The sequence below is a fragment of the Oratosquilla oratoria genome, chromosome 40 (assembly GCF_046742065.1).
Source record: "Oratosquilla oratoria isolate Oo_2021 chromosome 40, ASM4674206v1, whole genome shotgun sequence".
In the NCBI taxonomy this organism is placed as follows: domain Eukaryota; kingdom Metazoa; phylum Arthropoda; class Malacostraca; order Stomatopoda; family Squillidae; genus Oratosquilla; species Oratosquilla oratoria.
This window is the reverse complement of record NC_134816.1, coordinates 40,213,946-40,239,191: the sequence shown is the minus strand read 5'-3', so window position 1 is coordinate 40,239,191 and position 25,246 is coordinate 40,213,946. Positions and strand designations below refer to the sequence as shown.

General features: G+C 39.2%; 2 protein-coding genes across 5 annotated transcripts in view; one reads left to right on the top strand and one right to left on the bottom strand.

Moving 5' to 3' along the window:
* The window catches only part of LOC143020807 (uncharacterized), a 52,721-nt gene that overhangs the window by 9,128 nt on the left and 18,347 nt on the right, over positions 1-25,246 (top strand). Inside the window, exons 1-3 of one of the 4 annotated variants that reach the window (XR_012965938.1) lie at positions 13,183-14,185; positions 18,705-18,788; positions 22,562-22,740. Coding sequence is in view for 1 of the 4 variants with exons in the window: in XM_076177585.1 (XP_076033700.1) it covers positions 14,180-14,185 (6 nt within the window). In the remaining 3 variants the exon portion in view is untranslated. Of the gene's footprint in view, positions 1-13,182; positions 14,186-18,704; positions 18,789-22,561; positions 22,741-25,246 lie in introns of those variants that run through there. The other 3 variants (XR_012965937.1, XR_012965939.1, XM_076177585.1) reach the window with 3 other exon arrangements.
* On the bottom strand, positions 604-2,827 carry LOC143020540 (large ribosomal subunit protein mL43-like). Its single transcript, XM_076176971.1, has 3 exons — positions 2,274-2,827; positions 1,942-1,984; positions 604-1,377 (listed from the first exon to the last, which is right to left on the bottom strand). The coding sequence occupies exons 1-3, from the start codon at positions 2,510-2,512 to the stop codon at positions 1,210-1,212; spliced, it is 450 nt and encodes a 149-aa protein (XP_076033086.1). The 5' UTR covers positions 2,513-2,827; the 3' UTR covers positions 604-1,209.

The window sequence follows — 25,246 nt, the reverse complement described above, 5'->3', positions numbered from 1 at the left end:
TAGGTTTACACTACCACAACATATTCCTAGCCACCTCAATCCCTACGGTTGTGATGCTATGTGCTAAAGCCATGATTATTTGGTAGTGGTATCTCATATAGCACATAATATGCTGCATGTCCCTATGCAATCACCAGAGCAATGAATAATAGGTGAATTACTGACTTGCAATCATCAGCGGCAAAATATTGCCGATGCTGAATCCCTTTTAATAAAAAAAAATGCTGATTCACCAAAAAAGAGCCGATTCTTGCTTATGCCCATTAATCAACACACTCCTAGATGTATGTAGCGGTATCAGCTGATGAGTAAAGAAAATCAATATCTGTGTATTGCTGCAACAGAAATAATTTATGTCAACAGGAGTATTTTTTTTTTTTTTTTTTCTCCAAACAGGAGCCAGCTTCTGCATTATCATGCTTCATGCATCATTGTACAACATAGAAAGTATTTTAGGTTCCAAGGATGAACCATTTGAACTGCAAATGGAACATGTATGTATGCATCCTTTCACTCGCATTGTAGCCAGCTCATCTTTTGTAATTGAACAGAATGAGTAGAGAGAAGAAAAAAGTATCTAATGCTAGATTATTCTCCCCAGGTTTGAGGCAGTCAGGAATCCTTTTCACCACATTTGATAAACTCAAGAGGGTTGGTGCATCACATCTCAGTTTGACTGTGGCATATATTTTTTCATTTAACATACTTTACATCATGTGTGAGAATCATAGCTTATGAGTACCTGTTTTTATGCACGTGCTTCCTCAATAAGCAAGGCTTGGGTACAGTGTGGTTGAAGTATAAGTATATAATCTCATAACTTATTTTGATCAACTATTTTACCCATTGACATTTGTTGTAGTTTTCTGCTTGTAATATTTTCACTGATAATCAGTGCTGCCACCAAGTATTCCCACTTGGATCGTAAGAGGTGAGAAAAGCGGGACGGGGATTGGGACCAGGCATCCTTCTCCCTGTAGCCCCACAGTGGTCATTCCTAAAAAAAGTAAAGGTATAAAAGGGTCTAGGAGTTTTCCAACCAGCACGGTAAGGTTTTGGTCTTTTAATGTGCGTGGATGTGGTACAGATGAGAGTGAAAGGGAAGAGATAGGTAGTATGTTTGTGAAAAGAAAGATGGATGTGTTGGCTACTTCCCTTGTAAGGAGGAAAAAGCCCTTGGTGTATGTATCTGTGTATTATTACTACTCCTCAACTACTTACAGCTGGGAAAGTGACTGTGTTGACCACTAGGTGTCGATGCGTCCATGGTGTCCAGGATCCCTGTATTGACGGGAAGTCTGTGTGTTGATATTTGCGGAGACGCTCCACTGAGTACCCTGATTGCCCATGCATGCATGTACTTGACCCACTTTGCAACTAGCTCCTCCCCATTCAGGTCATCATAAGTGTTTATGGATACTCCTCTCCTCCATTTACTGAAACCATAGATCTAATTAGTAATATGCCACGGGTAGAAAATGATAATAATAATAAATCAATGAAAAAAATGTCAATATTGTATATTCTAGATACATTTCCTTTAAAAATACGTCTCGGCCATAATCAAATTGTAAATTGATTTCTTGGTTTGCTCAATTACTATGCTTCAGGGCATGTGGGGTGCAGGGGAGCAAGGTTCCCTCTAAGCTGTGTGCATGTGCATGCACACATGTTTTAAAAATGGTACACAAAGGAAAAAAATGTGTGCACACAAGGTTTTCAAGATGAAATTGAAATGTTCTAATTAAAGAAATTAATTGTATGATTTCATAACAACTTAAAACAAAAGGAAGGTGATTTTGAGAATTTGTCAATTTCATAAAATCACATGTCTTAAGATCCTTTGTATTGTGTTCTGCAGTCAGTATGGTGACCCACATAAGTACACACATACTTTGCAAAGAAGGCAAAATTTGCAAACAAACAAATTGTTGTGCTCACCCACAGCAAAGAATTAAGAGGGAACATTGGTGTGCGGGCAGGCCTTTAGAAGTGAATTCTCTGCGAATGTCATTAAATATAAAATCTTTAATTCAGGCTAACACCAGTAAATTTTGTTAAGCTAAGAAGAACTCCAGCTCTTGAATTCAAAGGGAAGAAAGGGACTTTTTTCAATAATGCAGGTAACAGTGTTTTTGTTACAAGGGATTAGGGGGAGAGCTGTTACTGTACCAGGAGTATGAGGGTCTTAGGTTTGCCACTGCTACAGGTGTGGGGCCCTCATGCTTTACAGGATTCCTGAGTTTAAGCTCCAATGTAAAAGAGGCTACTACCTGTTGCCAAAGTCAAACTTACAGTACTCTGCTTTGATGCAAGGTGATCGATGCCTCTGAGGTTTTAGGTACACCACCACGCCAGGGTTGTTGTTGGCAAAGTTGATCAAATCCTTCGCGCTATAATCTCTGCAATAAAACAAAACATGTCTGCAGTGGATAATATAAAGAAAAATGGGATCACATGAAGAATTATCACCCCAGTCTTCGACAGGGTGACAATTCTTCATGTGGGCCATCCTGGGTTTACGATTCTTCGTTTGTAAAGTAGATAATAATAAGCATAACCCTCATTCAACTTAACCTAACCTAACGAAATTTTTATTCCACTGTTGATATTTGGCATACTGGGGTGACAATTCATCATGTACCCCCATAGATGTAACATTTGCAAAACTTGTTTGTCCATATTGGATGGAGGCTGTTACTGGATGCCTCATGACCATGGGTCTTCTGCAAGAGAGACCAGGGCCAATGGACTGATTGATCTCATGTATAGGTGCAACTCAAAAATATATAATATATATATATATATAAAACATTTTTATAGAATTTTTTTTGACACAAAAAAACATGGATTTTTTTTTTTTTTTTTTTTATGCAGCTCCTGCCACTTATCCACCACTACTGCAACCACAGCCATCAACCAGTAGGGATTCTACTGCTTCAAGCAACGTCCCTACTTTCCAGCTTGAGTCGCATGATTCAGAAACGGAATATTCTGAGGGCTCAATTGATGAACCGCCCAGCCCCGGCAGCCGGCCGGCCCCAGATTTCCCCATCTGATCTAGAGGAGCCTGAAGAGGAACAGTAGGAACCACAGGACTTGGATTGATGGAGTCAGAAGTTCAGAGCCCACTATATCTACAATGTCTGATGCCTGTTCCTAGGAACACCCCCCCCCCCTCTCCAGGGGATGGCCATGACAGATCGAAGGCTCCATTTGCTCCTATCCTTGCACTCTCTTCTAGCTTTTTCCAGGCCCATAGACCATGATTAATGTGTGCATACCTTATTGTATATCCTATTTTATGTGTACAGTATGTTTAACCATTCATGACAAGGAAATTTGGAGTGTTTAATCTTTGAAGATTATACTAAGAGTAGATTTTGTAAGCATACTGGCCCATATGCAGTATCTACACATGTTGCAGCATCTGAGTCCTGACTAAAAAGGTCAATTACTTGTTTATTTTTATACTGTATCTGATGCCTCTTTGGGTAGGGTAGATATGCATATATGGAGGGATGAATCAAGTACTTACACCTGTTTTCATATACTTGATATTTAATATCTGAACAAATTTGCATGTTTCAAAAAAATCATATATTTTATAAATATAACTTCCTATTAAAAAAAAGTTTTATTTTTTATTTATTTATTTATTTATTTTATTTATTATTTATTTTTTTTCATCACTAATCTCAATACAATGTACACATGACGCCCATCAATGTGGAATTTATGAGAGTAATTTCAAAGCATACATACATACATACATACATATACCAAGGCTTTTTCCCCCTTCCAAGGGAGGTAGCCAAAAAGGGAAAGGCATAAAAACACTCCCACCCATTTCATCCCTAAATACACTCCACACCCCTCCCACCCTTCCTCTCATCTGAGCACCTCCTGGATGACGGGTCATCCCTGCACCCTGCCCACCGCCCTGGGTCAGAAGCAGTGTCGCAGGACACAGTACATCCACAGCAAGGCCGCTTCATTTAATCGGCAACCCCCCCTCTCCATCCCCCTTTGCATATAAGGAGAGGACGGGGAGAAATCCCTTCGGGCTGCGTCAAAATTTACTCACACATACTACCCCACCCCCCACCCCCCCGCCCATTTCTCCTCATGCAGTCACAACATCATCCATATACAACCATTCTCCACTCACCTCTGTCTTCTGTCCTCTCCCTTCCTTCCTCAACAGACATTCCCCTCTTCCCCAAAGCCCCCTTCACCCCATCCATCCACCTCATCCTAGGACGTCCCCTCATGTTCACTCCCTCCACATCTGCCTTCCATACCTCTTTTACTAGTCTTTCTTCACTCATTCTTTCCATGTGTCCAAACCATCCTAATATTCTTTCATCAACCCTCTCTCCCAAATCCTTTTTCACCCCTGTTCTCCTCCTCACCTCCTCATTTCTCACTCTATCTAGCCTAGTAACCCCCACCATACTTCTCAGACACCTCATCTCAAACACATTCAAACTCCTTCTCTCTTCTTCTCTTATGTTCCACGTTTCTGCCCCATACAGTGCTGTTGGCACAATCACTCCTTCATACAGTCTCCTCTTCGCATCCATTCCCAAATGTCTATTTCTCATTACACTCTTTAAACCACCAAGGCATTTACTCGCTTCTCTCAATCTACATTCTACCTCCACCTTCACTCCACCTTTTCCTGCTACACTTGCACCCAAGTATCTAAAACTATCCACTTCCTCCAGTCGCTCTCCCTTAATGTTCACTTCCAGTCTACTGCCACTTTCACCCCTTGTACATCTCATCACCTTACTTTTACCCACATTTATCTTTAGCTTTCTTCTATCACATACTCTCCCAAACTCTGCCACCAGCTTCCTCAATCCCTCCTCTGACCCTGCCACAAGCGCAGTGTCGTCCGCAAACAACAGCTGGCTCACCTCCCACTTTTCTCCATTTTCTTTAACCATCTCCAATCCCTGACTCACTACCCTAGCATTCACCTCTCGCACCACCCCATCCATGTATAAGTTGAACAGCCAGGGCGACATAACGCATCCTTGACGAAGTCCCACCTTTACTTCAAACCACTCTCTCTCTCCATTTCCAATCCTAACACATGGTCTACTACTCACATAAAAACTCTTGACAGCTCCCAAAAGCTTTCCTCCTATCCCATAAATCTGCATAACCTCCCACAGTGCCTTTCTGTCTACCCTATCATAAGCCTTTTCCAGATCCATAAAAGCCCAAAAAACATCCTTCCCCTTTCCTATAGCTTTCTCACATATCTGTCTTACCACAAAGATCTGATCTACACAACCTCTACCCCTCCTAAATCCACACTGTTCCTCACCAATTACTCCTTCTGTTCCTCTCCTAATCCTCTCAATTAAGATTCTCCCATAAGCCTTCCCTACTACACTCAACAGGTTAATCCCTCTGAAATTACTACATTCACACTTGTCCCCTTTTCCCTTGTAAAGAGGAACTATACAGGCACTACTCCAGTCCTCCGGTACTCTACCCTCTCTCCAGCAAACATTAAATAATCTCACCAACCAGTCCACCATCACTGAACCTCCCTTTTTCAGACATTCTGCATGACATCCATCCAGACCAGGTGCCTTACCTGCTTTCATCATCTTTACAACTGCCTTCACCTCATCCTTCCTTATTTCTCCTCCATTCTCCTCACTCATCACTCTCATTTTCTTCGTATTTCCCACTGCAGCTATCTTTCCTTCTCTATCCTCCTTCACATTCAGCAACTCCCTAAAGTATTCTGCCCATCTTCCCCTCACTGCCATCTCTTCCATTATCAACTCTCCATCTGTACCTTTTACCTTTTCTTCCCTACTTGATTCGCCTCCTCTTCCTCTCTTAATTTCTTTCCAAAACATCTTTTTATTACTTTCAAAATTTTCTGTCACGTCGCATCAAAATCCATCATATTTTTTATATTTTTAAAACATCTTTCCACGTGTTTAAAAAATTTCTCAATGTTTCGTTCAACACAATTGTCAAAATTCATCGTCTCTTCTATATTTTCAAAACGTTTCTCTCCACATGTATTTAAGGATTTTCTCAATGTTTCGCTAAGAACACAATTGTCAAAAGTCATCGTCTATATTCTTTTTTATACATTTTTCTCTACACAGCTTTCTCAGAAAATTTCGCTTCCTGATACCACACCTTGATTTCCCTTTCACGTCGTCTTAAACTATGCAAAAACACCGTCGATTTCCATTTTCACACTAGGCAGAAATACCGTCGATTTCCTCCTTCACACAGGGCAAAAATGTCGTCGATTTCCATCTACACACTAGGCAAAAATTCCGTCGATTTCCTCCACACTGCAAAACTTCCGTCGATTTCCATCTACACACTAGGCAAAAGTACCGTTGATTTCCATGTACACACTAGGCAAAACTGCCGTCGATTTTCATCTTCACACTAGGCTAAATACCGTCGATTACCATCTTCACACTAAGCAAAAATTCCGTCGATTTTCATCTTCACACTAGGCAAAAATACCGACGATTTCAATCTTCTTACTAGGCAAAAATACCGGTGATTTCCGTGCTCACATTGAGCAAAACTGCCGTCGATTTTCATCTTCACACTAAGCAAAATTAACGTCGATTTTTATCTTCACACTAGGCAAAATGCCGTCGATTTCCATCTTCACATTGGGCAAAATGCCGTCGATTTTGGTTTTCTATGTCGACGTCTTGCTTCACATTTTTTGTTTTATTCGCGATGACCATACACAAGGACCGAAAAATCTTCCCGCGCTCTGATGCCGACGTTATGACGTCACGTCGCATATATTTCTATATTTCTAAAACATCTTTCTTTCCACGTGTTTAAAAAAATTCTCAGAATGTCTCGTTCAACACAATTGTCAAAATTCATCGCCTATATTTTTAAAACGTTTCTCTCTGCTTGTATTTAAAGATTTTCTCGGAATGTTTCGCTCAGTTTTAATAAGAACAATTGTCAAAATTCATCGTCTTTTCTTACAGTTTTCTCTACACGGTTTTCTCAGAATGTTTCGTTCAGTGTTACGTAAGGCTACATGCTGACCTGAAAATTTCGTTCCCTTATAACATGACATCTTTATTTTTCATGTCTTAACTAGGCAAAAAACACCGTCGATTTCCTCCTTCACACAGGGTAAAACTGCCGTCGATTTTCACCTTCACACTAGGCAAAATACCGTCGATTACCACCTTCACACTAGGCAAAAATGCCAGTGATTTCCATGTTCACACTGAGCAAAACTGCCGTTGATTTCCATCTTCACACTAAGCAAAATTACCGTCGGTTTTTATCTAAATACTAGGCAAAACTGCCGCCGATTTTCATCTTCACAATAGGCAAAAATACCGTCGATTACATCACACTAAGCAAAAATGCCGTAGATTTTTACCTTCACACTAGGCAAAAATACCGTTGATTTCTACCATCACACTAGGCAAAACTGCCGTCAATTTCCATCTTCACACTAGGCAAAATTACCGTCGATTTTTATCTTCACACTAGGCAAAAATGCCGTCGATTTTTATCTTCACACTAGGCAAAACTACCGTCGATTTTCATCTTCACACTAGTCAAAAATACCGTCGATTACTATGTTCACACTAGGCAAAAATGCCGTTGATTTTTACCTTCACACTAGGCAAAATTACCGTCGATTTTTATCTTCACACTAGGCAAAACTGCCGTCGATTTCCATCTTCACACTGGGCAAAATGTCGATTTTGGTTTTCTATGTCGACGTCTTGCTTCACATTTTTTGTTTTCGCGATGACTATACACAAGGACCGAAAAATCTTCCCGCGCTCTGATGCCGACGTTATGACGTCACGTCGCATATATTTTCTATATTTTTAAAACATCTTTCTTTCCACGTGTTTAAAAAAATTCTCAGAATGTCTCGTTCAACACAATTGTCAAAATTCATCGTCTCTTCTATATTTTTAAAACGTTTCTCTCGGCATGTATTTAAAGATTTTCTCGGAATGTTTTGCTCAGTTTTAATAAGAACACAATTGTCAAAATTCATCGTCTTTTCTTCTTAAACAGTTTTCTCTACACGGCTTTCTCAGAATGTTTCGTTCAGTGAATAAGGCCACATGCTGACCTGAAAATTTCGTTCCCTTATACCATGACATCTTTACCTTTCATGTCGTCTTAAACGAGGCAAAAACACCGTTGATTTCCACCTTCACACTAGGCAAAAATACCGTCGATTTCCTCCACGGCAAAACTGCCGTCGATTTCCATCTTCACACTAGGCAAAAAGACCGTCAATTACTATGTTCACACTTAGCAAAACAGCCGTCGATTTTCATCTTCACACTAAGCAAAAACGCCGATTTTCACCTCCACATTAGGCAAAAATACCGTCGATTTCCATTTTCACACTAGTCAAAAATACCGGTGATTTCCATGTTCACACTGAGCAAAACTGCCGTCGATTTCCATCTTCACACTAGGCAAAACTACCGTCAATTTTTGTGTTCACTCTAGGCAAAAATGCCGTCGATTTCCATCTTCACATTAGGCAAAATACTGTCGATTTTGGTTTTCTATGTCGACGTCTTTTCACATTTATTTTTTGTTTTATTCGCGATGACTGAACAAGGACCAAAAAATCTTCCCGCGCTCTGATCCGACGTTATGACGTCACGTCGCATATATTTTCTATATTTTCAAAACATCTTTCCACGTGTTTAAAAAAATTCTCAGAATGTCTCGTTCAACACAATTGTCAAAATTCATCGTCTCTTCTATATTTTTAAAACTTTTCTCTCGGCATGTATGTAAAGATTTTCTCGGAATGTTTCGCTCAGTTTTAATAAGAACACAATTGTCAGAATTCATCGTCTTTTCTTTTAATTTTTTTTCTCTTCACGGTTTTCTCAGAATGTTTCGTTCAGTGTTACGTAAGGCCACGTGCTGATCTGAAAATTTCGTTCCCTGATACCATGACATCTTTACCTTTCATGTCCTCTTAAACTAGGCAAAAACGCCGTTGATTTCCACCTTCACACTAGGCCAAAAGCACCGTCGATTTCCATCTTCACACAAGGTAAAAATGCCGTCGATTTCCTCCTTCATTCAGGGCAAAAAGCCGTCAAAAACGCCGTCCATTTCCTCCTTCGATTTCCATCTACACACTAAGCAAAATTACCGTCGATTTTCATGTACACACTAGGCAAAAATGCCGTCGATTTCCATCACACTAGGCAAAATGCCGTCGCTTTTGGTTTTCTATGTCGATGTCTTCCTTCACATTTGGCAGAAAAATCGTTTATATTTTGTTCTATTCGCGTCTTATATACGTAAAAAAAAAAAAAAAAATCCCACACTGAGTTCCTTCAACGGGACAGAAATACCGTATTAATTTCTTCACATCGACTTCCTTCACACATGACAAAGATATAGTCGATATTTTGTCACCAAAAACCCGTAAAGATGTTTTTGTCCCTTGAGAATATAAATAATTTTAACAAAATAAAAAAATACAAATAGAATTGATAAAGACAAAATAAAGGAATTAATAAATATCAAAACACACAAAAAACAATATGTAAATAAGTAAATAAATAAATAAAATGATTAAATGAAATCAACTTAATAAATCAAATTGCATTCATAAGATATACACTATACTAGGGGGGGATTGGGGGTCTAGTGTAAGGAAAGAATTAAATGAAAGGAAGTTAGAGTTAAGATAGGTGTGGAGCAGACGAACTTCTTAGGTTGTTCTTATAGTCTTGTGAACCGTGTGTCGCGCTCGTTCGCCAATTAACCTGTCCGCCAGAAAAATAAATAATACACGATGAATACATTAATGTTCTATACAAAGTATGCAAATAATGTTATATACAAATTGATTTCATAATACAATGGCCATCCTTGAATGTGATACAATATTTACAATATAGAGTATTTATTAAAATTGATATATACAATGATTTGACAAAGATTGCAAATTTTATTTACAATAAAGCTATACGCGTTCAGAGGACAATGCAACAGAGAGGGCGGGGAAGGAGGAGTTGACTCTGGGTGTCAATCACGCTGATTTGACTCGTAATAGAAACACATTCACAATTTTAATTCCACTCCACCCCCATCCTCTCCATCTTCCTCCCTTCATCCCCATCCTCTCCTCCTCCCTCCCTCCACCCCACCCCAGCTCCCCCATCCAAAAAGCAATGGAACCCGTCTACGCGTAGCATCACGCATCAGCGACTTGAAGTGGTGTTGAAAACTTGACACTAGCGTCCAGACGGGCTGCATCACTGCGAATACCGTGCGCGAGCAAGCAGTTGTCAGTCATCATTTGGCTTTCTCAGGATAATGTCAGCCGACGCTATACTCATTAAATCATTAAGCCATCACAGCTTTGGAGTGTATATATCTTTCGTGCCAACACCAGACTTCTTTGGTGCATTGATGGCAGTCCTTTCCCTGTGAAACTGTATTTTCAGTGTATGAAGTTTTTTGGTAATGTCTTCATTTCGCACACATTTTGTTATAGAATATAAGTCAGCTTTGAGTTTCGATGCTTGTACTTTTTATATTTCTCATCTTATATTCTTTGCACTTGATATTCCAAATGGCTGGTAGCTCAGTGAAATGTAATGTAATAGTCTTCGTCCACTCGAACGGGTTTGCGGAGGTTGCTTGTGTCATTGTATGAAAATATAAGAGCGAAGTAGAGCGCGCATGTCCCTACCCTTACACTGCCATTGACACACTGCTCAGCGATTTGAAATGGCTTCGCACCATGACTGCTTTCATGATGCTGCGACGAATTGAAAGTCACGTTTTTTAACTCATCGCTTCAATACATCGCGCATCAAAATGTATAATATATATATATATATATATATATATATATATATATATATATATATATATATTTATATATATATTATATATATATATATATATATATAGTCTATACATATATATATGTATATAATATATATATATATTATATATATATATATATATATATATATATATATATATATATATGCGTAAGTAACCACTAGGAAAAGTAAACTAACGAAGCACAGCCATTTCGTATAATTACATCTTCAGTGCAGATACAAAGAAGGAATGATTCCTTCTTTGTATCTGCACTGAAGATGTAATTATATATATAATATATATATATATATATATATATATATATATATAATATATATATATATATATATATATACATACATACAAACATACATATATACAGTGGCGACTCCGGCCGTCAGGCTACTCGGGCTTAGCCCGAGTATTAGATTTTCTAAAATGAACATATAATTACAGCCAGTTAGCTCGGGCTCCATTTATTTCGCCTGGCTACAGTTCATATATTTTCGTTCAGCGTCTGGGATTCGTCTACTCTTGGTGGGCTGTGTCAGAATATAAATATTGCTCCTATATAACGCGCCTGACTCGTCACCCAATGATAGTCGAGCTGCTTCTCGGCTCGACCAATCAGAGCTTTTCCGGATCCTGCCTCCGCCGCTCGGGCTCAAAGCTTACAGCCTTGTTGTTATCTATAATTGTAAGAATTTAAAAGTAATTCAAATTCAATGTTTCCTTGAAACAATAGATTTCTACAGAGCTTAGGGTTTAAATTCCAATGTATGAAAGATCTCAATTCTACAATATTCTTTAAAGGAACGGAAAACTGTCCAGTAACTCGGGCTACAAATTAGCTTGGTAAGTTTTTATAATAATTTTTCTTTTTCTATAGTATTGTTTATTTTTCTTTCTATTTTTCTAATTGATTAATTTTTCATAATCTTATTTATTTAGTTTGTCTAATTAATCTATCATTTCTCTAATTTCTCTATTCTTATTGCATTTTTCTAATGTTTTGATATATTTTATCTTATTTTGTTTTATTAATTTATTTATTCATTCATTTTGTTCATTAATTTATTTTATTTCTTATAATTTATTTTCACTTTATTTCTTTGATCAACTTAATCATCTATATATTTATTACACCCTTATTTTTCGTCTATTTTTATCTCGTAATTCACTGAAGCGGTCTCACTAAACGCCGACCAAAGCCGACCAAATCGACCAAAGCCGACCAAAACCACACAATGACGGTTTTTGCTCCAATGCATAATTTATATATAAAAAATAGCATATGGTTGCATTATTTGACCTATTTTCTTTAAAATGTGTGATTTCCATTTAAAATTATCAAAGAGAAGTTACGTTTTTATCCTCTGCAAAATTACCAACCGGCAACTAACGCCGACCAAACCCAAACAATGACGGCTTTTGCTCAAATGTATAATTTTAAATAAAAATTAGCATATGGTTGCATTATTTGACATATTTTCTTTAAAATGTGTGATTTCCATGTAAAATCATCAAAGAGAAGTTACGTTTTTATCCTCTGCAAAATTACCAACCGCCGACCAACGGCAACGTCGACCAAAAACCACGCAATGACGGTTTTTGCCCAAATGCATAATTTATATATAAAACTAGCATATGGTTGCATTATTTGACCTATTTTCTTTAAAATGTGTGACTTCCATGTAAAATCATCAATGAGAAGTTACGTTTTTGTCATTTGAGCAAAAGCCGTCATTGTTTGGGTTTGGTCGGCGTTGGTTGCTGGTTGGTAATTTTGCAGAGGATAAAAACGTAACTTTTCTTTGATAATTTTACATGGAAATCACACATTTTAAAGAAAATAGGTCAAATAATGCAACCATATGCTATTTTTTATATATAAATTATGCATTTGATAAAAAACCATCATTGTGTGGTTTTGGTCGGCTTTGGTCGGCGTTGGTCGACTTTGGTCGGCGTTTAGTGAGACCCCACTGAAGCGTCTTAGACTAAATGGTTATTGTTCAGCATGGAATAGCTAGAATTATTATAGAAAATTATAAGAGGTAGCTCTTATGAGCAGGTGGTCCTGAGTCCTGAGTAGGTGGTCTTGAGGTGGTCCTTGGACCATCTACGGACTTGTTGTGTCGGTTACCGACAGTCCTGGAGGGGCGGCGACCCAACGTCGGCAAAAAAAAAAAAAACAAAAAAAAAACAGCGGCTTACCACAACTGATAAAGCTTTCCTCTACCAGGGGTTTCTCACTTCCCACTGCGTGGGGATGGGATGGGGAGTAGTGAGAGGGAATAGTTTGGGAATAGTTGTTGCCTAATGCATACCATGACTCGATATACTAATAACTATTCATGGCTGGTGTGGATGCTGAGTGAATAGTAGACAGTTAACCTGACCTGATAGAGGATAGCACTTGGGCGAATATTTTACAATTTTCAGTTGTCTATTGCATAGTAAGGAATAGTCTAGACTGCTGGAGATATACAGTAGTGAATAGTAGAGTGTTGACCTGGCTGTGAAGGAACATTGAGAGTATAGTGATTGGGTATTTTGGGGATGGTTGTTAATATCTATATAACTAGGGTGAATAGTCGTGATTATGGCCATTGTTATACTCATGCACACCCATTGACTAAGAATAATGAAATATCTGAAAGTAATGAGCTTGAATGTGTTGGTGATCATGGCGACTGAGCTCTAGTGTTGCAATCTCGGTGGCCGAAGGGCTCACGAAGACAGCGATGTGGGCTGTCGCCGGACGTTCGGTTCGTTGGGACCAATTCAGCAAAAAAAAAAAAAAAAAAAAAAAAAAATACACGGGAGCGACGAGCGATTTCGCTCGGGAAAGTTCCAATGTCGCTCTCGCAAATCCATTAGCGGAAGCGATCCCCCACAAAAAAATCGCTCCCGCGGCAAGATTAAACGTTTTTCATGCATTATCCATCATTTGGCAATCCCTGAATCCCATCACCATTGATGAAAGGATCAGAGCAAACACAACTTACCCGTGATGATCAATCATTGCATTATGATTATCAACGACATCCTGTATTAAATAAGATTTTGTGCATGTAAAGAATCTGAACCCATTATGAAATCTAGACGACCTTATAACAGTTCTAGTTATATTCTTTAAATGTGCAAACAAGAATGATAAACAAGTTTGCTATTGTAGCGACTTTATCCTATATTTATGCCAAACGGTTTGTTTACCTTCGGGCATGAAAAACAGAATTGTTGATATGTTAAGTTCGTCAAAACACTTGTTTCATATACTATTTGATGCTAGTAAATGCAGGTAATACTGCAATATATATAATATTGTATCAATTCTTCTGATTTTTTCTTTGCTGTTACTTTAGATGAGCGATATAAATTATATGTTTGTGGGTTGAGGACTAACTAAGCGTATTTGTGTTATTAAATATAAATATCAACCCCATTCATTCTACTTAGTGACTAGCTCAGAAGATTCTTTGTAAAAAATGGTGCTAGGTAACTATAATGTAGATTTTTACAACATGCCTATTGTTCACAATGTATGAGTTTCACCTCTCCCCCTTTTTTTCACTGTTGTATACAGTTTTGGTAGTGGATTATAGGTCATATATTCAATATTTATGTGGGAGTCACAATCAATGATCTTATCAATACCATCTTCATTATCATTGGTCCATATCAAGTCAAGGATGTTGTTGCTGTTTTCGTCACCTGGGACCAGTATAAGGAATTTGCCAATCCAAGCCACAAGTTTAACTGTACATTACTGGTGATTATGACATTAACATTAAGGAAGTTGATGTCGCCTAGTACTAGAATTTCAAGTAGTGGGGTTGGTTGATTTAGGGGTTTGCTCCTTATGCTTTTGTATAAGCTATGGAATGCATCCTTTTTTGTATCTGGGCAGTGAAACAATAACAGCCGGAGTAGATGGCCTAATGATGCAAGGATTCAGCCAGTCCAGGAGTCATCCCATCAAAACAAGACTAATGATCAGGCTTTTTTAGAGACATATGCCTTCAAATTCCAATCAATGATGGAATGCCTAATTGAGCTGACAGACAGGTTGGAAAAGAAACTGAGGGGAAAGAGCTGTTGTACACACCATTAACAGCCTTCTACACAGGAAACATCCAAGGCCTATATCCAAGATGCAATCAAAATAAGGTCCCTATGCTGCAGGAAATGGCACGTCTAGAAAAAAATATCCTTTCTAGCGCTTACCGAAACACACCTGAAGGATGAAATAAAAGACACAGAAGTCAACTTGCAAGGGTATACCATTTTCAGAGCAGACCGGAGAAGGAGAAGCCATGGAGGAGTAGCTATTTACGTAAAAAATGAAGTGGCTCATGACACAAAAGTGCTGGTTTCTCTCTCCAACAACACAACAGAAATGATTGCTTTATATCTTGAAAAGGCAAATTTAATCTTAATTAATGTATAACGCCCCCCAAACACAACGAATGAAAAATTTAGGGAGGTAACAACAAACCTAAGAATAATATTAGATGAACTACCAAACCCATTGACTGAAGTCCTCATTATGGGAGACTTTAATTTCCCTCAGATCAGCTGGGAGTCATCTACTATTAATGGAGGAACCGCTGACGACAGGAGACAAGCGGAAGATTTTCTTGCAGTCATAGACAACTACTACTTGACGCAATTCATAAGAAAACCAACAAGAGGAAAAAATATTTTGGACCTCATCCTGAGCAACAACCACAATATTATGCACTCATATGAGACATCTAAATCTGCACTATCAGATCACAAAATAATCAAAGGCCTAATCTCTCTGCCAAGAAAAGATCAAACAAATACCGGTACTGCGAGAGAAACTGCACACAACAATGAAGCTACCGGTATGCATGAACTAAACTTCTACAACCCAAATACAAACTGGCTTCAAATAAAATATGAACTGAGCCAGGTAGACTGGGAACATGCCTTCCTCAACAAGAATGAGAGCCAAATACTTAATGGCCTGCTTTAAAAAGCTTATGAGGTATGCAAAAACTACGTCCCCGAGAAGTGCAAAAAAACAAGGAAGCAAGAAATTCCGAGAGACAGAAGAATCCTAATGAGGAGAAGAACAGGTCTACGGAAAAATCTCAGGAAAACAACATGCAAGAGAAAGGTGGAAAAGATAGAGGAGGAAATCAAATCAGTAGAACTAAAACTGCTCCAATCACGTGATGAACAGAAGAAAAGAGATGAACTGCAGGCAGTCTCTAAAATCAAGAGAAACACAAATTTCTTCTTCACCTATGCCAAAAAGAAGCTGAAATGTTTCCCACCAATAGACCCCCTAATGAAAGGAAATGGCAAACTGGAAAACGACCCCACAAAAATGGTGGATATCATCAGTGAACAATACAATAATGTATACAGCCGTCCAGACGAAAACAAAAAGGTAACAGATCCTGATGAATTCTTCGGAGAATCTAGAATTGGAACAAACTTCCTATCCAACATAGTGGTGACGACCGGGGACATAATCAAAGCCATTGACAGCATAAGGCCAAACTCAGCGGCAGGACCAGATGGCTTTCATGCTCTATTACTTAAAAACTGTAAAGAAGAACTGGCAAAGCCTCTCCAGCTACTGTGGTCCAAATCTCTGAGTTCTGGTACCATACCACCTGCCCTAAAGCTGGGAATTGTAACACCCATCCACAAAGGAGGTAGTAAAGGCCTTGCTAAAAACTACAGACCTGTAACACTAACATCTCACCTCATCAAAATTATTGAAAAAATTATACGTGACAAAATGGTAACATACATGGAATCCATAAATGCCTTCAATGATGGCCAACATGGTTTTAGAAAGGATCGCTCCTGCCTCTCTCAGTTGTTACTACACTATGAGACTGTACTAGAGAACATCCAACAAGGCAGCAATACCGATGTAATCTACCTGGACTTCGCTAAAGCCTTTGACAAGGTAGACCATGGTATTGTCCTCCACAAACTGAGAAAACACGGCATCTGCGGGAAACTAGGAAAGTGGCTACACAGTTTCCTCTCAAACCGATTACAACAAGTAACTGTCAAAGGAATGCTATCTAAGCCCAGTAACGTAATAAGCGGCATTCCTCAAGGCTCTGTCTTGGGCCCACTGCTATTTTTGGTGACTATAGAGGACATCGACAAAGACCTACAACACTCATGCTACGTCCTTTGCTGATGACACCAGGATAGCCATGGAGATCCAGACAGAGGAAGATGCCATGCTACTACAGGAAGACCTAAGCAGGATATTAACCTGGGCAAAAAATAACAACATGACACTGAACAGAGATAAGTTTGAGCTGCTACAATATGGCTCAGTACAAGAATTGAAAAGCTCAACCAACTACAAAGTCGACTCTCAAATCATAGCAGGGAAAGCCCACGTCAAAGACCTTGGGGTACATATGAGCAGCGACATGACCTTCTCTCACCACATTAATGAGATCTCTGACACCGCCAGGAAACTCTCAGGCTGGATACTCCGGACATTCCAGACTAGAAGCAAAACATGTATGCTGACGCTCTGGAAAGCATTAGTACTCCCAAAACTTGAGTACTGTTGCCAACTCTGGTCTCCCTTCAAGACAGGAGACATAATCAAGCTAGAAGCTGTCCAGCGTACTTTTACAAATAAGATTGAGGGATTGCAACAGTACAACTACTGGGAAAGACTGCAACAGCTGGGACTCTATTCTCTCCAGCGAAGACGCGAAAGATACATAATAATATACGTCTGGTAGATTCTGGAGCACCTGGTACCAAATGTGGGCCTGAAGGTGAACTACCACCCAAGAAGAGGTCGCCTGTGCTATGTGAGGAGAACTGAGGGGATGTCACAAAGGGTGAAGAACATAGTACACCACAGCTTCACCTATACTGGGGCACGACTCTTCAACTCTGTCCCACAGAAATTGCGAAACCAGACAGGCACTTCACCAGAGAGTTTCAAAAACAAACTGGATAAGTGGCTGGCCACAATTATGGACCAACCACCTACACTGGGATACACCAGCTCCAATAACAACTCCCTCCAATCACTGACCTGTGACTCAGAGAGGAGGAGCTGCCTGAGTACAGCGGACGTCCACGTTAGCTGAATCAGTCAAGATGAAATCGGACAAAGGTAGACAAAGGTAAGGTAGTGATAGACAACAACCAGTATAAGGTTGTTCTTTGTTAGCTTTACTAATAGTACTTCACAAACACTGTTTAAAAATTGTAGTAGGTTTAATTATCTTGTCACAGCCATGAGTTCTGGAGGCATCCGCTTTGTCTCCTCCATTGAAGGTTTTCTCTCGTGGAGACAACCCTGTGTGTGGAATCAACATCAGGGAGAATTGTGATAATATTAATCTCTTCAATACAAGTCAAATACTCACGTTCACATTAGGCTGCCTGATGTACGATGATACATCACAATATGTGCATTATAGAATATAAAGTTACAACTGTCATACTTGTTTTCTTTCACCCTGAATGTTTATAACCACAGAAATTGTAATCAATCCTGTTAGCAGAATTTGGAGGTCACCCAGCTACAACTACAAACAAATATAATCAGGATGTCCTCGTATACCCACTCACACCTCACGATGCCTATGTAGGCATCGTCGTATTCTAGGGTTTTATACCTTCATAAATGACTACCCTTTAGTTAAAGAAAAAATTGTGATTTCCTAAGAACAGAGTCTGTAAATAATTTCTCCAGATTGGAAATGTTAAAACTAGAACGGAGTTTACACATTGATGAAGTGCTGTATATCTATAGATTTATTCATTGTTTTGTTTTCCTTGGATAGGAACATGGAGGACCAAGACCTTGATTCTGATGGAGGTAGCTACACAGGATCCTCATCTCAGCATTCATGTAATTCTTCATACAGGTAGATATTGTGTTCACAAAAAAAATAATTGTTGGTAAATCTAGACTGGAAATGGTTATTTATTAATTATTTCAGCTTGTATTTTTATATCTTCGTAAACTGCCGTTCATTCTGTCTCTCTGTCTCTGTCCCTGTCTCTTTTGCTCTGTCTCTGTCTCTGTCTGTCTCTCTCTCTCTCTCTCTCTCTCTTTCTCTCTGTCTCTTTCTCTCACTCACTCTCAGATATTAGTATTTGTCTCATTATCTATTTGTATGCCATGTGCAGCCTAAGATGTTTCTTAGAAATATTATTAGTATTGCCACTAATTGATAATATTTGAGGCTGTAACCACTTGAATGACTGTATCCACCACTGTGTATTTTTTTAAATTTAAAACCCTCCCATATGCCACATAGTTATGTGGCTACAGAGATTTAAATATTTTAATTTCGGGGGAATACCAACAGTACTATGATTGACCACCTTTTCTTTACAAAGTGACAGCAACACTCACATCTAGGAGAGTTTTGATTGAGAGGATTTGGAGAGGAACAGAAGGAGTAATTGGTGAGGAGCAGTGTGGTTTAGGAAAAGTAAAGGATGCATGGATCAAATTTTTTTTGCAAGGCAGATTAATAAGAAAGCTTTGGCAAAAGGTAAGGATGTTTTTTGGGCCTTTATGGATTTGGAGAAGGCCTGTGATAGGGTAGACTGGAAGGTATTGTGGGAGGTTATTGCAGATATAGGAAATTGGGGAAAACTGTTAGAGTTTTTATGAGAGTAGGAGAGCCAGTGTTAGGATTGGAAGCAGAAAGATTGAGTGGTTTGAGGTAAAGGTGGGACTGTGACAGGGATGGTAATGGAGGTAAATACAAAGGTAGGGCAGGGGATTGAAGATGTTTAGAGATAGAGGAGAGAAGTGAGATTTCAGCCAGTTGTTTTTTGTGGATGACACTGCACTTGTGGCAGGGTCAGTGGAGGGATTAAGGCAGTTAATTGCAGAGTTTGGAAAGGTATGCAATAGGAGAAAGTTGAAGGTAAATGTGGGTAAGAGTAAGGTGATGAGATGTGCAAGGGGAGAGGATGGCTGTGAGTAGGGAGTCTAAAAGGAGAGAGGCTGGAGGAAGTGGACAGTTTTAAGTATTTGGCATCGGATGTGGCAGGAAATGGAGGTGTGGATTTGGAGGTGAACTGTAGATTGAGAGAAGCAATTAAATGTCTTGGGGGATTGAAAGGTGTCAGGAGAAATGGGTATCTGGGAATGGATACAAAGAGAAGATTACATGAAGGGGTGATTGTGCTTACAACACTATTGGGCAGAGACTTGGTATTTATGAGAGGTAGAAAGGAGAAGTTTAAATGTGTTCAAGATGATGTGTCTGAGAAATATTGTAGGGGTTACAAGGTTGGATAGAATAAAGAATGAAGAGTTAAGGAGGAGAGTTAGGGTGGGTGGAAAGGGAGTTGGGAGATAGGGCTGATGAAAGTTTATTTGGATGTTTTGGACACGTACAAAGAATGAGTGAAGAAAGTTTAGCTAAAGAGGTATGGAATGCAGAGATGGATGGAGTGAACTTGAGGAAATGACTGAGGATGAAATGGATAGATGGGGTGAAAGGGGCTTTGAGGAAGAGAGAAATGTCTGTTGAGCAGAGAAGGGAGAAGGCAGGGGATAGAGTGAGTGCAGGATGGTTTTGTATGGATGATATTTTGATGCAGTCTGAAGTGATTTATTCCCGTCTTCTCTATTTTCTGCATGAGGGGATGGAGAAGGGTCATCATAAGTGAAGTGGCTTTGCTGTGAATGTGCTGGGTTATGCTACATTGCTTGTGATCCAGGCAGTGAGCAGAAACAGGTATGACCCCCCTTCATCCACTAGGAGTTAAGATGTGAAGGAAATAAGAGTGGTGGATGGGAATGGAATGGGTGGGACTGGGTGTGTTCCTTTGACTTGGTTACCTCCCTTATAAGGGGGGGAGGGGGGGAAGGTCCTTGGTATGTAAACAGATATATTTATTGATGAAGCTAGTGTATTTCTCCCAGTTATCTTCAATTTTTGCTATTTATTTATTATGTGATGTTTACCTTTTTGTGATGACACTGTGATGGTAACATAAACCCCCCAAAGGCACAACACCCCTAAAGAGGAAGTGTCAATTAAACAATATTCAAAACACCTCCAGTTTCTCCCCCTCCACACAGGGTTATGGCCAAGAGGGTCCATCTGTTCTTCAGAACAGGCCCACCAAGTTTTTGTGATACTTTATTAGTTACTTCCTTTCATCCTAACATCCTATTATTTTCATGTATCAAGTCATTCAAGAAGTTTCATGCATTTCAAGAGGCTTCATTTTAGTCCTTTGTTGTGTTCTAAGTTAATAGTGGTTGGTATATTAACTTGTCATAGATTTCTTCAAGATATGGGTACACAGTCCACCCATCCATCTCCCTCCTATAACACATCTACAACTCGAGTTCAATATTAACAGATTTTAGACATATTATCTTCTATTTAGACTGACACTGCTTTCTGACCCAGGGTAGTGGACAGGATGCAAGGATGACCCATCTTCTAGGAGGTGCCAAGATAAGAGGGAGGGAGGAGGGTGGAGGGGAGTGGAATACATAGGAAATGGAATGGGTGGGAGTAGTTTCTATGCCTTTCTTTTTTTGGCTACCCCCCATGTAGGGGGAAAAAGCCTTTGGTATATGTATGTTTTTTTTAATTCAAATTTGTTGTCTGTCAAAACCTTCAGTTCCTATAGATATTCAATACATAGTGTCTGTTGCAAATCTCTCATACAATTTAGCTATCAAGCTGGTCCTCTGGAGACACTGGTCTCCAGAGTGGGCTCTTCTTTTCCTCCTTTATAGATTGGTTCCTCACACCCTCTTTCAATTTTGAGGTACTCTTCCTTTTGATGAATGCACATTTAAGCTGTGAATCTTGTCCACTAGCTCTCCACATTCCTGAAGTATCTATATGGAAGTCATATCAAGCCTAGGGGCTTTCCTGTAGTATTTTATATACTTCTTTCACCTCTGTGTTTATATCTTTTAACTCATCATTCCTATTCTTTCGCTTTTCATTCTCAGTCATACTTTTTTTGTGAAATAATTATGTATTTTTACCTAGTTGTATTTTGCGGGAAGGGGAGCTATGCTCGTGTTGTCCCACTATTGTATCTCGCAGTGTCTAGTTTGCTTTTAAACTCGTGAATGGTTTTTGCGCATACTATTTCATTATCCAGTTTGTTCCAAGTGTCCAAAACTCTATGTGGAAAACTGTTTTTCTTCAGTTCTCTTCTATAGCTATGTTTTCTTAATTTCTTTCCATGTCCTCTTGTGTTTCTCTTGTCCCAGTTAAGTAATTCCTCTCTATCAAGTATCTCTGTGCCTTTCATGATTCTGTAGATGGTCAGTAGGTCTCCTCTCTCTCTTCTTTGCTCCAGTGTCGGTAACTCCAGTTTAGCCAATCTCTCCTCGTATGATAGGTTTGCAAGTGCAGGTGCCATTTTTGTAGCTGCTCTTTGGATTCTTTCTATTTTCTTTATATTCTTTTTGGTACTGGGGGACCACAATGTTGCCGCATACTCTAGTCTAGGCCTTATCAATGTAACCAAAACTTCTTTTATCATGTCTTCATCCAAGTAAGCAAATGCCACTTTTATTGATCTTAGCAAGTTGTAAGTCTCCCCGACAATGTGTACACTTAATAAGGCATGCCTTTATGTATATTATTTTCTTTTCTTTATTTTCTAATATTTTTCATTTGCATATATTTCATGACAGCTATGATGAAGCTGAGTGGTTGGAACATGTAGCAAGTGATGAATCATTGTTGTATGCAGAATCCTATGTATTGAGCACAGTGCGGGAAAAGCAGGTACAGGCTCTCAGAGCACAATCGGCAGCTGCAGTGGAGAAGAAGCCACCTTGTACTTCTCCATCAAAGGATTTGAAAAAGAAAAGTATGTAAAAGATATATATATATATATATATTTTTTTTTATCTTGTGTTAAAACATAAAAACATAAGAATGAAGGAGACTGCAAGAGACCATAAAGCCTACACTAGGCAGCTCTGTATCCATCACCACCTGTCATCCCTATCCATAAAGTTGTCTAATCATTTCTTAAAACAACTGAGAGTTTCAGCCCTTACTATGTGGTTGCCAAGTTTATTCCATTCGTCGACCACCCTATTAGTAAACCAATTCTTGCCTATTTCCTTTTTAAATCTAAATTTGTCCAGTTTAAATCCATTACTGCAAGTCCTGCCCTGTTGTTTTGATATGATGACCTTGTTTGCATCACCCTTGTTAAAGCATTTGATCCACTTGAACACCTCTATTAGATCACCCTGCATTCTGCATCTTTCCAGAGAGTGTAAGTTAAGGTGCCTAAGCCTCTCTTCACAAGGCAAATTTCTGAGTCCATGTATCATTTTGGTCATTCTTCCCTGTACTGATTCTAGTGAACTGATGTCCATTCTGTAGGACAGAGACCAAAACTGTACCGCATAGTCAAGGATGGGTCTAACTATCGCTAGATAGAGTTTAATAATTACATCTGCACTTCTATTCATTACCGTCCTAGCAATGAAGCCTAATGATCTGTTAGCTTTATTTCTGGTGCTAATGCACTGTTTCCTGTGCATTAGTGCCAGGTATAAAGCTACCTTCTCCTCCTCCTCATACTCCACTTTCATCTCTTCTTCCTCCTCATATTCTTCTTCCTTTGCTTCCTTTTTCTTCTCCTCCTCCTCTTTCTCCGCTTCCTCCTCCTCCTCCTCCTCCTCCTCCTCCTCCTCCTCCTCTTCCTCTTCCTCCTTTTCCTTCTGCTTCTCTTCCTCCTCCACCTCCCCAACTGATTCCATCACTTTTCGAGCTCCCTCCACCCCCTCCTCCTCCTCCTCCTCCTCCTCCTCCTCCTCCTCCTCCTCCTCCTCCTCCTCCTCCTCCTCCTCCTCCTCCTCCTCCTCCTCCTCCTCCTCCTCCTCCTCCTCCTCCTCCTCCTCCTCCTCCTCCTCCTCCTCCTCCACCTTTTTCTCCCCCTCTCTCTCATTTTCCTCCTTCCTCCTGTTCCTTGTCCTACTCCTACTCCTCTCCTCCTCCTCATTTTCTTCCACCTACTCCTACTCCTTCTTCTCCTCCTCTTTTTCCTTCTCCTCCTCCTCCTCTTCTTCCTCCTACTCCTAATTCTCATCCTCTTTCCCCTCCTTCTCCTCATCCTGTTCTTCATCTTCTTCTTCTTCCTCCTCTTGTTCCTCCTTTCCCTCCTCCTCCTCCTCCTCCTCGCACTCCTCTTCCTCCTTCTCCTTGTACTCCTGTTCCTCCTCCTCCTACTCCTTGTACTACTTCTCCTTCTTGTACTCCCCCTCCTCCTCCTCTTCTCCTCCACTTCCCCCTCCTTTTCCCCTCATTCTCTTCTTCCTCTCTTCCCTCCTCCTCTCCTCCTCTTCCTCCTTTCTTCCCTCCTCCTGACTAACCAAATAAATTGTTATTATTTGCCATACAGCTAGACGGTATGACAAAATATACAAAAAATAACAAAAAGTTATTTAATTTTCAATGAACCCGTTTGCACAAAAAAAAATCCCCTTTTTTTTTATTCTGGCTAGCACCAGATGATTCTATTCATCCAGCTCTTGAGTACTGAGGGTATGACGTCAGCAGTAACCAGGTGGTAAAGGTATTTGGCAAAATGGTATTTGGTGAAGTGCTATTTGAGGAAATGGGAAGTCACCTTTTCACCATAAAGGACTCGAATTTGGGACCTTTAGAACATTTAAATATGGGGGGTTAATGCCAGCGATATCAAACGGGTCTACGCGCAAATAAACCCGAAAAAATGGCGGCAATCATAGTTGAATATTTAATGTAATTACTGAAACAGACCTACAGTGAAGTAATTGGTAATTAATGTGTGGAGCATTGAGTAATTAGTTAATGCATTTGTAATTAATTGGTAATTAATGTGTGACATATTAATTGATTAATTACTGTTGGTAATTAGTTGGTGATTAGTATGTAGCACATTAATTGAGTAATACATTAATGTGTTGGTAATTGATATGTGGTGTATAAATAAATTAATAGATTGATTAATCAATGTGTTGGTAATTAATAGGTAATCAATGTGTGGGGTAGTAATTAATTAATGTGTTGGTAATTAATTGGTCATTAATATATGGCATATAAATAAATTAATAGATTGATTAATCAATGTGTTGGTAATTAATTGGTAATCAATGTGTGGGGTATTAATTGAGTACCGGTAATTAATTAATGTGTTGGTGATTAATTGGTAATTAATATATGGCATATAAATAAATTAATAGATTGATTAATCAATGTGTTGGTAATTAATGTGTGGGGTATTAATTAATTGAGTAATCAATTAATGTGTTGGTAATTAATATATGGCATATAAATAGATTGATTAATCAATGTGTTGGTAATTAATTGGTAATCAA

Coding starts and splice junctions, on each gene's coding strand:
- LOC143020540 (XM_076176971.1), bottom strand. CDS start 2,512: ATGGCCCACATGAAGAATTGTCACCCTGTCGAAGACTGGGGTGATAAT. Junction 1,985..2,273: donor AAGTTTGACTTTGGCAACAG/GTAGTAGCCTCT, acceptor TCACTTCTAAAG/GCCTGCCCGCACACCAATGT. Junction 1,378..1,941: donor CTCTTAATTCTTTGCTGTGG/GTGAGCACAACA, acceptor GGGAGGAGCTAG/TTGCAAAGTGGGTCAAGTAC.